General features: G+C 42.9%; 1 protein-coding gene across 6 annotated transcripts in view; it reads left to right on the forward strand.

Moving 5' to 3' along the window:
• The window catches only part of Ano4 (anoctamin 4), a 324827-nt gene that overhangs the window by 271329 nt on the left and 38992 nt on the right, over window positions 1–14506 (forward strand). For all 6 annotated transcript variants that reach the window (XM_075954168.1, XM_075954169.1, XM_075954172.1 and 3 more), the window contains 2 exons: window positions 2297–2357; window positions 12366–12448. In XM_075954168.1, coding sequence (XP_075810283.1) covers window positions 2297–2357; window positions 12366–12448 — 144 coding nt within the window. The remainder of the gene's footprint in view (window positions 1–2296; window positions 2358–12365; window positions 12449–14506) is intronic.

Below are 14506 nucleotides of genomic sequence, written 5' to 3' on the forward strand. Positions count from 1 at the left end.
TGCATTCAGTCTTCCCTAAAACTTCAGACTAGAGTCAAGAGTGACAGAATCCGAGTTCGGCAGGCTTCCTTTGGAGGCGTTTGTTAGAAACGTCAGGAGTGAGTTTGTGGGTCTTGTATCTAGAGAGTAGATCCAACCCAGCCAGCAGCTGCTCTGCTCACTCATCAGATGATGTGGTACCCTCGTCCTCGGCAAGCACAAGAGTCTGAAACCTACCTCCAAGTGACCTGAGTAGGGAGATGCTGACAAACGTATTGTTTTCTGCAAAATAAATAAATAAAATAAAACCAATTAACAACAAAATACAAAGTAACTCCCAGCTAGAACTGGCACCCTCGAGACCCCCGGTGTCTCTCCAATACACTTGTGCACACTGTCATTCTGCAGACAGGTTCACGTCCTGTGATGGAAAGACGCTGTGCCTTCAGGCTTCTGTCTTCTCCCTTTCTCCCTAAGTATCCTGTTTGTGCTTATTTTAAATTCTTGGCCTTTGCACTGGGGATAAATCAGTGGTAGTGTGTTTGCCTGGCCCATAGGAGGCTCTGGGCTTCATCCCCATCATTGAAAAACTGTTGCAGGTTTTGTTCTGTTGTTGTGGAGTCTGTGCTCCAGCAGAAAGTTTCTGCTGGGCCGGGGAGATAGGTGAGGAGGTAAAGCCCTTGCCATGCCAGTGCGAGGACCTCAGCTCCCTAGCGCCCACGGAAAGCCCAGGTGGATATGACACCCTGCCTGTAATCTCAGCATGTCAGGGACAGAGACTGGGAATCCCCTAAACGAGCTATGTTAGCTGAGTCAGAAACTCTGGGCTTGACTGAGAGACCCACCTCAATATATAATGTGGAGAACAATCAAGGAAGACACCTGGGATTGATCTTAGGCGCTCACACACACATGCACACATGTAAATGCACACTCACGCATGCCCACACATACACATGCCCCACATAGATCGGTTTGGGACCTCCACCAGTGTCCCTTGGAATATCTTGAGGTCTTTGTTCGTATTTGGAGCCTGTTCTCTTGCTTTGCTTTGGTGGGACTTGGCCAAGGGGACCATCAGATGAGCTAGACTAGCATTTTGCTAGGAACCAGAAGTCCTTCTTTTCTTGCCTGTTCTGACTCATGCTGATAACCACAGTAGAAAACTGTCTCTTCAAATGTTGATATATCCTGTCCCAGGAAAGCTCTCCGCTGGGTCCCACTGATCCGTGTGCTCCTTGGAAACAGCATGAGAGACATCTGTAGAGACATCTGTTGTGTGGGTGGGAATGACCTGGGCAGCCCAGAATGACAGCCACAATTCAACCGAGAACCTCACGTTCACCAGATACTCAGATACAGAGCCTGGAGCCAGCATCTATCTACTCCTAGAACTGTTAGGATTATGTGGTACTGGGTGGCCAGCGTTCCATCCAACAGATGAAAGGAATAGGACTTAGATACTTGTGCCACATTTAGCGTTTGAACGCTGCCCATCTCTCCTATATTCAAAGAAAGAGCATAAACTTTTGGAATAATACAAAATCGTTGACACTGTGATACGGCAAGAAAACACCTGTTTATGGGCATATTCTCCAGGGACAGTAAAGTATCCTTTACTAGGGAAACGTACCCCAAAAGCTATGCTTTCTGTAACCATCGGTCATCAGTTTGCCATGGACTTTGGGGGTGGAAACGAGTGTGGCTGTTTGGCAGTAAGAGTGGAAGTTTAGATGACACTCTGGTGAAAAGGTAGTGTTAACTGTCTTGGGGTTATAGGAAGTGGGTGAGCAAATGCAGTGATTGCCTCAGGCTCTAATGAATGTGAGAGCGAATTCGGTAACAGTTCTTGTCTCTTGCATCTATAATGCTGAAATACAAAGTAACCCACAGAATGTTTGCTCACAACTATAGGAGCAAAATAGCTATGTTTTTGAAATGAATAAATGAGACATTAGAAACAATGTTTGGGGAGTTAAGAGCCTATAAATCAATAACAAAAGCACCTCCCTGGTCCTAAATATAGTTATATCCATAGCTATATATGTGTAAGAGTTTTTAAGGCATGCAAAGTGGAATTCTAAGAAGCACTGTTGGAGATGCATGAACCTGATGTAAAGGGAACACACACTTTTCTCCGTGTCTGAATGTCACAGTCAGAAGACACCCGCCCCCTTCTTACTCATTGTCAGGGGGAATATTCACCAAAGAGCCCTTACAAAGCTCACCGTATCACCATAACTACTTTCATGCCCCCGCTAAAAATAGCAGAGTGTTGTTCCTGAGAAACCAGCTGAATGGATTCTGTCATTTCCAGGTGACACACCTTTTTGACAACGGAGCTACTGTGTTCTTTGCTGTGTTCATGGCCGTCTGGGGTAAGTGAAGAACAGCTGTAGAGCTTGAGTTGCCTCATCTGCCCTGTGGTGGCTTCCTTCTTTAGAGCCTCCCTCTGGATGTCATTGGGAGAAGCTTGAGTGAATTCAGTTGGATTTCTGTTGGCACCAAACAGGTCACTCGCTAATTTATTTGGTTTACTTTTGAAAGTGATAATATATAGGGGAAATATATCTGATCGTTTCTTTTAAGATCTTGGACAGCTTCATCAGTTTCCTTGGAGTCATCCACTATCTCTTTCTCTCATAATCCTCCTGCGGCTGATAGCTGTCAAAGATGTCGGATACTGTAGCCTATCTATGAATAGTCTGGTTCCTATAGGAGTTCTGCCATCCCTGGTGGACTATGTAATAATCTCTCATGATTTTGCTGTCCTTAAATCCTCAATGCGTCTGAATCCCTTGCAAATATGGAGAGGATGAGGAGGGGGAAGAAAAAGAACTAAGCCAGTGTTTGCACAGAGTTTTGGCTACATGACTGAGATCAAGATCAAAAATAACACAAACCGGGGCTGGAGAGATGGCTCAGAGGTTAAGAGCATTGCCTGCTCTTCCAAAGGTCCTGAGTTCAATTCCCAGCAACCACATGGTGGCTCACAACCATCTGTAATGAGGTCTGGTGCCCTCTTCTGGCTTGCAGGCATACACACAGACAGACTATGTATACATAATAAATAAATAAATATTAAAAAAAATAACACATACCTTGACTCCCTGGAACATATAAGTGTCATAATCAGACATTTTAATAAGCAATGAGTGCTTCAGCTTTGCCATTTTTACAAATGAAGTGACTCCAGAAAATGAACTTATTGCTTGAATCAGTGATACCTCACTTTTTCTGGTCCTAGCCACACATAAAATGGGAATAGCCACTGGGCATACCGGTGGACATTAGAAGAGTTTGCTCATAACCAGGGATAGGGCTGACATAAGCATCCTCACCCAGCATCCCCATACGCTAGCTCTTCCTTGAGCACTAGTCTGCTTTGTAGTGGGATATGTTTATATACAATGAGTAGTCTCCTGGTGCCTGTCAGGAAGAATTCAATACAGACCTCTCATATCCACTTCAATATTTCTCCAATTTCAGGTACCCATTGCTAGACCTTTTGAGTGAGATAAGTTTTATCCTCCTACAACTGAACCCCTGAGGTTATACCGAAGTGAGATTTTGGTACAATGCCCTTTGTCTGGAAGGTAGAATTTGTCCCCTCTTCCCTAATAATGTTACTGTTGTCCTGTCCTGTGAAGGACAAATCGGTTTTATTGATGATCCCGTTGCCTGGCTTGACTGCTTGGTGATGGAACATGGAGTTAAGAAGATTCTAAGGTTACAAGTGGGACTGGAGACTTGACAGCTCTGAGCTTTGGAATATATGCAATATGAGTCTAATAGATTTTCAGTAAGACATTTTGGGCACAGAGGAACATTTTAGGGTGACTCTAGGCAAAGAAAACCTTGGGTAATTCATGCTCTAAATTGCTTCATTTTGATTGACAACTTATTGCTTAAGTCCTATGTTATTCCCAGAAGTGTGCTGGTTTGAGCAAGGATCTACCATCTGAGGTATTCCTTTGCATAAATGCATGTCTTTTGCAGTGATCTAGGACAGCCCAAAATAATAAGTTATACTAGTAGTATATGGTTATTGCTACACACTGTCATAGTCATTGTACATATCTTATCATTTAATCCCCACCACAACCTTCAAGAAAGCCACTATCCCTGTGCACATGTTACAGCCGAGGAAGCTGAAGCAGATGCTAGCACATGGGCAGCCGTAGCTCCTCAGCTTCTGGCTAGGCACGGGTGCCATTTGTAAGCAGCTGCTTTGGCTTAGGAGCCCCCAGCCTGCAGATCACAAACCATAACGTTCATCCTGAGCCTCCCCCTTTTGCCGCTGTGGGACGGTGACGTTTTGTAGAGGCACGTCGCTTCCAAATGGAGCTCATCCTGTCAGGATCATATCTCAGGATTGACACGTTACAGCCCTGAAGAAAACACCCACACTCTGTTTTCCGAATCATTGCTAAGACACCCGCTGATGAGGGCAGAGAGATCTGTGGGACCTTCGGGTGGATGTGCTGGTCACCGCGTTTGCTTTGGTGTTCACTGGCTGAACAGTAAAACTCCATCTGGACCCAGTGGGTAGCACGGTCCCCGCCCCTGGCTCGCATATTAGTTTTACTGATGTTCCCTTGTGTATGGCAGTAGGGCTTCATGACGATCTTCAGGTTACCCTGTGAACCCGGGACTCTGGACTAAAGGTATAACGTGGTTCTTTCCTCTGTGCTCCTTTTGTTACAAGGAGTTGAGGGACAGGATAATCGTGGGCTAAATTAGCTTCTCTCCCTAGAGACAAAAGAATTGTTAGGGAAATAGATGCTGGCAGAGACCTGTTGGGAAGTAGATTATTTCCCTCTGGTCTTCATTGCTAAGTCCTCTTTTTTTTGCCCCTTATTTATTTATTTATTTATTTTTACTTTCTTTTTTTTCAATTTCTTTTTTTTTATTTATTTATTTTTATTTTTTTAATTTATTTATTTATTAAGGATTTCTGCCTCCTCCCCGCCACCGCCTCCCATTTCCCTCCCCCTCCCCCGATCAAGTCCCCCTCCGTCATCAGCTCGAAGAGCAATCAGGGTTCCCTGACCTGTGGGAAGCCCAATGTTGTCTTAAAACTTACTCCCAGCAAACAAACAATGAGGTGCCCATTGGGGCACCACAAGCCCTCCAGTCAAAACGAGAAGATGGTGGATCCTTTGTGCAGAATGAAAGACTTCGTACAGTTTTGTAAGAAATTGGCAAAGGAGATCTTCCTCCTCTTTAATTCATGTTATCGGAACTGGCCTTTTGTTTCTGGAGACTGTCTAATTTCATCTTCTGTGATCTTATCTACATGTCCGACAAAAACAGTATTGTCCTGTAATTAATTAAAAACACATTAACAGTTAATTAGGTAAATTAGTATTGTATAGACAAAAAGAAGAGGCGTATAATTACAAGAACCCCACTGTGTGTGGATATGTGCACACAGGACAATTTCTCCCTTTCTCATAAACCATCAGAGTGGATCACTGTTTCCATTCTATAATGGAAAGGACTTAGAGGCCCAGAGAAGCTACATGGCTTACTCAGGACTATGCATAACTAATAAGAAATGGGGTCTGAAGTTTAAGCCAGATATTGTCTGTCCTATTCTAGAGCCATTTCCAAGTCTCCTCCATAGGGCCCACCAATTAAGATCTTGATTAATAGCAGACATTACACTCCTTGTCACAGGACACTGGGTGCTGTTGGCTGATACGATCTCTGGGGAGATATGAACTAATGTCTACTCACCCCACGAAGGGAACTGACAGACCAAAGTTTTATACCACCAAAGTCCAGCCTGGTGAATCTATGAGTTTTATTGGGGTTATTTACATAAGCATGGCTAAGGCATGTCACTCAAAGCTGCATCACCAGAGCCCACCCATGTATGGGCGACATCTCACAAAACCTGAAGGTGGCTGAAGAGGTTGAAGAACATCCTCCGTAGCAGTTCAGTTGGTCTGAGTTTGTCCCAGACAGCTCAACTGTTGTTTCTTCTGGGTATCTTGGCTAGTCTGAGCATTTTCTTAACAGCTTGGATTGTCTCAGCGTCTCCCAGGCAACTTGGCTCATCTGTAGTGTCTCTTATTGGTTACATGTTTGGGATATGAAAGGCCTAGTGAATCTGGTCAGTTTCAGGGACTTCCTAAACCTATTTTTTTGTGTACTTCCTCAACTTCCCTGCAGAGTGCTTCTCAACCTGTGGGCTGTGACCCCTTTGAGATCAAAAGACCCTTTCACAGGAGCCGCCTAAGACACAGATGTTTACATTATGATCATAACAGTAGCAAACTGTTATGCTGTGAAGTAGCAATGAAAATAATTTTATGGCTGGGGTCGCCACAATATGAGGAACTGTATTAAAGGGTCGCAGAACCACTGATGTGGGACGAAACGTTTCGCCTTCCCTTAGAACATCCGTCCTTTTGTTTCACCTTCCTTGTAAACATCCTGTGTCTTAATGAGCTTCCTTCCAAGAGAAAGGAAACCACAGAGGTAGGTAAAATAAAAACAGTGATGTCTCTACTCCCAAGAGACTCCCAGTATAGCGTGAGTTGTTAATTACAGTACAGGTTATAGTACAGCAAAATATACAAATAAAGTATGAGTCTAAATACTAATGTGGACAGGAAGAAATTGGGGGACATTATCAATGGTGGTTTGCTGCGGGTGCTGGAACCATGGGATCTTTCCATCTAACAAAATCCAGCTATTTTCCGTGGGCAATTTGACAGATTATGTCAATGATTTATAGCGTAGTAATCATCAGCATAATGATGGCATGAAACTTTCTAATCCTGGAGTTTTCTGCTGGCTTTGCGGTCAGCCCATTGACACCCTCACCCCTGCTTCCCAGTGCGCCTTCGCCCATACCGTATTACATTCAAGGAGAATCAACACATAGTGTTTGGTGTCTGGCTTCTTTCACTACGCTTAAAGCTACTGAGATTAATTTCTGTTCCGGCATAGATCAGTAGTTTGTCCCTTCATAGCTCTGGATCGTATCTCTCCCACTGCCTGGTTAGACTCGAGTCTGTTTGTATGCTGCCCAGTTAATAGGCACTGGCGCCAGCTCAGGTTTGAACTATCAGGAATGAATGAATTGCTGGCTTTCTCACTTTTTCATGTTTTCCTGAAAGTCTTTGCATTCATGTTTTCTTGGACACATAATTGCAGGTGGTATGAGAGGATCCTATGACAAGCGACATACATAGTTGTCACCACGTCAGCATTCCTTGAAAGTTACCAGCCGTGCCACATGCATGCAGGCGCTGAGAATTAACGGTCTTTATAATAGCAGTCATTTTCGAGGCTGGACATAGCCAGCATACTGTAGCTCTGATTTGTGTGTTCCTGGTGAGTAGGATGTTGAGCATCTGTCCTTGAACTTCTTTGCAACCTACATAGTTTCCCAGTGAAGAGTTTGCGCATTGTAAATTGATTGCTCATTTGTTACTGGGCCGTTTGTCTTCTTTCTCTCATGTGAGTTCTTTATGTATTCTGATAGAAGTGTTTTTATGTTTGCAACGAGTTCTGTTTCACATGTGCATTTTATTAATTCTTGGATAATTTCATACATGTTTACACTGTACTTGGATCATTTTTATCCCCACTCCTCCCTGTAACTCCTTCCGGATCCACTCACGGCCGCAACCTTCCTCCCAATCTCATGGCTTCTTTTTCAGCCCTCATCTTAATTAAAATATTATATCATTATATATTATATCGTTACCCCTTCTCTTTCCAACTCCTTCCATATATCCCTTTACTCCCCACTCAGTTCATGAACTCCTCTTTACTATCTTATATTTATTCTTTTTATATATTATAATTATTGCTTATATATGCATACCAATATATAAATACAACCTGCTAACTCATCAGTGATACATATGTATTTTTTTAGGGCTGATCGCTTGCTATTGGATAACAGATTATTAATAACTCACCCCTGGGGACTGCTCTTTTTCTTCTTTCAGAAAGTTGTTAATTGCCTGTAGCTCTTGGTCAACGGATGGAGCCACATGAGACTTTCCCCTCCCGTGTTATGTATATTGGCATTGTTGCTGCTCAGGTCCTGGTTAGACTGATATATTTTTGAGGTTTCACGTGTGTAGCTTCCCTGTCATTTCTAGGAGACACGGTCTCACAGCTGACTCCCTGGCGCATTGACTCTTATGACCATCCTGCCCCTTCTTTCACCACACTCCCTGAGCCTTCAGGATGGGGATCATATTTGCGCTTTTACCAGTTGAGGCTGTGCACCCCGCAATCGGTTGTTTGTTGCCTTTTGACAAGTTGTAGACCATTGGTAATGGTCTCCCATTGCTGCAAAGTGGGGCTTCTTTGATTAGGGGTGAGATCTATATTTATGCTTGAAGATTTGATGCTAGGGACCACAGATTAGGGAAACCATGTAGTGTTTGTCTTTCCAAGTCTGGGTTACCTCACATATATATAATGTGTTCTAATTCCATCCATTTGCTGGGATTTTTAATTATTTAATTTTTCTCTACTGCCAAAGAACAGAGTATTGCATTATGTATATGTATCACATTTTCTTTACCATTTCATCAGTTCCGTGGCATTTAGGTGATCTTCTAATCTCATGAATTAGAGCTGAGCAAGTATCTCTGTGGCAGGTGTGGAGTCCTTTGGACATATGCCTACACAAGGTATAGCTGGCTCATCATATGGTGGGTTTAGTTTTAGCTCTTTTAAGAATTCACCACACTGACTAGCAGAGTTGCTAAACCAATCTGCATTGCCACCAATAGTGAATGAGTGCCCATCCCCACATCCCTGCCAGCCTTTATGGCTGGTTATTTGGTTGATCTTCGCCATTCTGACTGGAGTAGGATGAAATCTCAACGTTCTTCTCACTGTCGCTTTCCAGCTTGTTAAGAATAATGAAGCCTTTGGTGATCTTTCTCAGCCATTTTGATTTCTCTTTTTGAGAACTCTCTGTCTATGAAGTCCAATTTGTGCTGCCCGCAAACATGCTCGTGGGTGTGGCATCATCCACTTGATACCATTGCTAGTCTACCAGAGGCCACATCCTTAAACAAAACTGACTCCCTTTCCCAGGAGCCACCAACCACCAATAGCTCCTCAGTGAGAAGTGGGGCTGTGAAGACCCTTCACCACCATGCTAGAAAGCTGACCTGCTCGTCCTTGTGCAGATCTTGTATAGACAACCACTCGTGAGTTCATGAGTGTGTTGGCCCTATCCTATCTGGAAGACACTGTTTGTGCTCAAGTCCTCCTAATGTGGCCCTTCTGAGCTAATACCCTGCCTCCCTGACACATTAAGACCATTGTTTCCCTTCTCTTTCCTAAACAGGGTCCTGCTGACTCTAAGCAGTAAGCTGATGCAGCAACCCTGAGTGAGCACTTTATTCCTCTCTCCCTCTCTCTCTCTCCCTCTCTCTCTTTCTCTCTCTCCTCTCCTCTTCTCTCTCTCTCTCTCTCTCTCTCTCTCTCTCTCTCTCTCTCTCTCTGTTATCACAGAGTTCTTCACTGTCTTTTAGCCATGTGTGCAATCATTACTTTATTATATTTTAGTAGTTAATCCCTCAAGCATAAAAGGGAAGGTCCTCAGACCCCTGCAGTTTGGTCCCATTTTACAGAAGGGAAGCACATCCTTAATAGGCCCCATGAAACTGTAGTCCCTGGGAGGAAAAAACAAACTTCAATACCTGTGGGATTCCCTCAGCAACCAGCTCAGATATGGAGTCAGAATTCCCAGAGCTAATGTGACTTGGAGAGACAGTACTCTCTTTCCGATTTTCCCAACATGGATGTGAAAATCTGTTTGGGACAGAGACTGTTTTAAAATGACTCTCAAGAATCCCCGTGTCAGGATGCCTGTGAAACTAAATGCATTATCCTGTCTCATTTAAGCGTGCAAATCACTCTATTTAGTACATCATTTGGTGCTTTGAATTAATGGAGTCAATGATTGTGAAGGGAATGGAAGAAGGGGGCTGTTTCTTAAGAACTGTTTCTTTCAGCTGGATTAATCAGCAGTGTTTGCTCCGATTACACGGAACATCCCCAGACACTGGATTCCCATCAGGACATTTTTAGAGTATTTACGGTAGATCAGACTTTAACAAATTGGCTTCTCAGGCTTTCCCCCCTGTGAGTTGCAAATCCCCTGCCCAGCACATAAACTCATGTACTTATCTCAAAGGTCCAGGCATCAATGGTTGGCTTTGATCTTATTAAAATATATGTCTCCATTAAAATATGTCTCCACCCCTGACTTCCTGGGCCCTGAAATAAACGCATTTTGACACATCGCAGGATCTCGCAAGCTCTCCGCTTCCCTTCTCGTGATCACACTAGCCTCTGTGGGGCCGCAAAGCTTAGTAAACTACAAAACCACGCTGCTTGGGCTCTTTAATATTTAATGCTGTCATTTTGATGCAGATATGGTTTACATGAAGACAATTGTGAGGCTTTTTCGGCAACGCAGCCATTGAGAGCTGCCTGGCATCTCACCTGGTGTACAGACCCCAGTGTGTTCCAATCCTCAGCTCTAGTCCCCCACCTCTTATCCAAATAAACATTCTTAGAGAGTTATAAAGGACTGATAAAGATTAAGTCTGTTAGTGTTACTAATTTCATTTTTTTTTAAAAAAAATTAGTATTGCTGGGGAAAGTGGTTGTATATGTGAAGCAATTCATTCTACATTTCCTAGAATCTTTTTTATTTGTAATAATAATAATTTTAATGTCAATAACTAAATTAAATTGATAATACATTATAACCAATAATAATTGAAAATAAATATTCAAATTATTGTTAGTAATAATTTTATTTATTATTTTCATTATCATCTTCATCATGATCATTTCCTAGAAAACAACCCCAGCACCAGATCCAGATCCAGCCAGGGAGCCATCTCACCTAGGTTTCTGAAGATGCTTTGAGCCATCAGGTTGGCTTGGGAACAGCCAAGCTGATACTTTGAAATAGTCCCCATCATTCAGAAATAAAAAACAACTCATTCCTTTTCATGCCCATTGCCCGTTTTATCTAGCCTTTGTTCTTGTTTTTGCTGTGAAACTCAAGCTTTTAACAAGTTAGCAGGGGAGTCACACCATCAGGTCTTTAAGTCTCTTCATCTTCCAAATTTCTTGGCAATGTCTTTGCCGTTATTTTCTAACAATCAGCACGGTTTCAGGCATTTGAGGAGGTGCTGGGATGTATACCCCACAGACAAGAGGTTACTGTATTTGTATACTAATTTACATACATACTTAGAATGTTTTAAGATTCTAAGGGTTATGTCTTCATGCCTTCAGAGTAGAGTCTCAACAGAGGCATGAAACTTACTCCTTTTCCCCATAGTAAAGTGTCTACATCCATTAAGACATGACCACACCATTCCAATACAAAGATCTAACATCTTTCTGTAGCATAAATGGAGGTAATTTCTCTCCTGCGTAAGTGACCATTCTGGTCTGGTGACCACCCTACGAATGGAGAGCAGTTAGGTAAACATGTTCCCAGCAACAATTCTTTCCTGTGCACTGGGAATGTATCTCAGAGAAGAGCTAGTGATCTTTCCTGTGAAGCTGATTCAGTCAGTGTGAGGGGAAGTCATACATTTTGCCAGACAAAAAGAGAAGCACAGTTAGTTTCAAACTTTGCTATTATTTGGATGATATTGATGGAAAAACATCTAAGAGTCATAACGACATGTTCTTCAGTCACACTTCAATAGCCTTAGAGCAAAAGGATCTTTTTTAATGATTTTGAAACAGGGTTTCTCTGTGTATCTCTGGCTGTCCTGGACCTCACTGGCCTTGAACTCAGAGAGATCTGCCTACCTCTGCCTCCTGTGTGCTGGTATCAATGGCATGTACCACTGTGTCTGGCTAGAATATTTATATTAAGTACAAATATATTTGCATATATCTAAATATGGTGAAAATATTTTGTAAACTTTTCTCTGAAGAGAATTTGGGAACAAGAAATTACTGCCCATCCAATGTATGCTGAGGTTTGGGGTTGTTTCTCTATTCCTGGATGCCTTTTGTATTTAAAAAATAAATACCATATTAGTACGCAAGATATTGGCAGGAAAGTTTCTTGTACTATTTATTCCAAGGACTCTGTCTATGTTAAATCTGCTCTGCCTCGACCTGCAAGCCATCTTAATTTAGTTCCATTCAAAATCTCTAATTTTCATTATATTTGACTCAAGTTTAATAATTCTCAAGATATCGCCCCATTAAATAGTATCTAATTAAAAATTCTGATTTCAAAAACAAAACAACAACAAGCTCCAAGCCACCGCCATTGTCTGCATTGCCTTCGTTATTCATTTAAACAGTGTTGCTTTATATTTGAAACTACCTTTGTTCTCCGTTTGTTCCAGCTACCGTTTTCCTGGAATTTTGGAAAAGACGCCGAGCGGTGATTGCTTACGACTGGGATCTGATAGACTGGGAGGAGGAGGAGGTGAGTAACACTCACCTCAGGATATCGTAACAGCACAAGCCCCCAGGAAATGAAATCTTTGAGGTGTCACCCTCTGCTGAATGAGGGAAGTCAGGTTATCCAGAAAGCAACTTCAATAACTGTCTTTGAAGGGTGCTTCAAGTTGCATAAAGAGGGTACAGGTGATCTGTCTAGGACCCTAGCATCTGGGAGGTTGAGGCAGGAAGACCTCAAGTCAAGGCCAGCCTGGGTTACATCATGGGATTTTCCCATGAGGCAGGAGGTGGGAGAGTCTGGCATCATTTGGCAATACCACCATCCAAGCTCTGTGCTTGGGTCCTCACTGACATGATATTGAATGAGAATCCATGAGGCAAAAGACACTTCTCCAATAGGCAGAGACACATGGGATTCAGGAGGACTATCCTGACTTATCACTCATTTTCCTGACTTGAGTAGAAGGTGGTTTTTATTAGCACTGAGCTAATTGTTAGCACCTCATTAGAGAACGGTTTGAGGAAATAAATGTGTCTGTGAACCCAGGACCCACAGCAGCCCCCAGACATGCACAAGTTCAGAATTACATCATGGGCTAAGTGCTGAGAAGAAGCGCTCCAGGTAGCCGAGGTAGCCCAGGTAGCCCCCTTGGTATGGACGAATGCAGGGTCAGCTGTAGACCAAGCTGCCGACAAGGGTAAGCTCAGCCTCCGGGAACTTTATCTTCCCAACCATGTTGGTCCCCATTCCCCCTTCTAGGTCATTATATTGTGTTCTTTCCTCATTTGTGCCCAATTCTGGTCCCCTTTTCTTGACCCATTTGTTCATACCAGACTCACTTCCCACACCCTTCCGCTGGACCCTGCTTTATCTGGGCCTCACCCATTTTTCCTAACCCTTATGTTCTCTTAGCTCTCAGAATCCCAAATCACCAGAGCCTTGCTGTGTCTGTGTGCCTGTGAGTCATATAATGTAAAAATTACAGTGTCATTATAGCTACAATGGGCGTTTTCTTTCCTAGAGGAACATGTATGTGTTTCTTTACATTAACAGAGGGTTTTAGAAGCACAAATTGTGAAAATGTTGGCCCTGCCTGGCTTAACAAAGGAGATAATTTTGACAGGCTTTCTTATTTACATAAATATCCTAGGCTTTTTTTTTTTTTGCTTAGTTCATTTTTGTTTTGTTCTGTCTATTTAAGATATCCAACAAGGAACTTTGATATATGACACTGGGGTTTGTCAGTAATTCTTACTATTCTGAAAGACAGCCACGCTCATGTGTCATCAACATTCTTCAGAAGATGGTCTCATGGGCTTGGAGGCAATACTCAGGTGGACATGGGGGTCCATGGGCAGCGGCTCATCCATCTGTATCCTGAGAAGCTGAGAGCTTGCAGAGCAAACAGAAGCAGCTCTATCTCTGTATCCTCTGTATCCTCAAACCTCACTGCCTGAAATAAAGAAAAGGCAGAATGAGCTTATCTGTGAACATGTCTCCTGCAGAGCACAGCTATTCTCCACCTAGGTCGGCCCTCCGTGTGCAGTAATTAGCTTCCGTCTCCTTTGCCTTTTGTTTTCATCTGAGCATGCTCTGTCTGCGTGGACTTCATCTCCAGCCCATCACTTTTAGCTCATTTTCCGTCGTTGCCCAGTTCACTCGAGAATAGCATGTACTTAATTAACCAGCAACGTTCTAGTACGTTCTCTCGCCGATTATCTTTACTAATCCCACAACTGCTTTCTACTTGGAAACTGGTCACACTGGAATAAGGCTCCGCTAAATGAAACAAAAACCTCAGCTTGGCTTGGGATTGAAGGAGCCTTGATACATCCACACCTGGAAGGTATTTAGCAATTAAGAATACATTTAGCGCCTGTTGGTTAAAGGTGCATGAGCTTATTAAATGTAGATTCACTGTGGATTTTAGTCACCTAAACCTGGGCACACAAAAATAAAACTGTTTCAGGGTTTACCAAGAAGGCTAAGAATGATACTGTCAGTATAAGTCACAAAATACATGTTGAACATTTGCCTATTTAAAAGACGCCTTCGTTCTTCTGTTCACACTATTGCCTGATG

Source organism: Microtus pennsylvanicus, chromosome 20, assembly GCF_037038515.1.
Source record: "Microtus pennsylvanicus isolate mMicPen1 chromosome 20, mMicPen1.hap1, whole genome shotgun sequence".
Lineage (NCBI taxonomy): Eukaryota > Metazoa > Chordata > Mammalia > Rodentia > Cricetidae > Microtus > Microtus pennsylvanicus.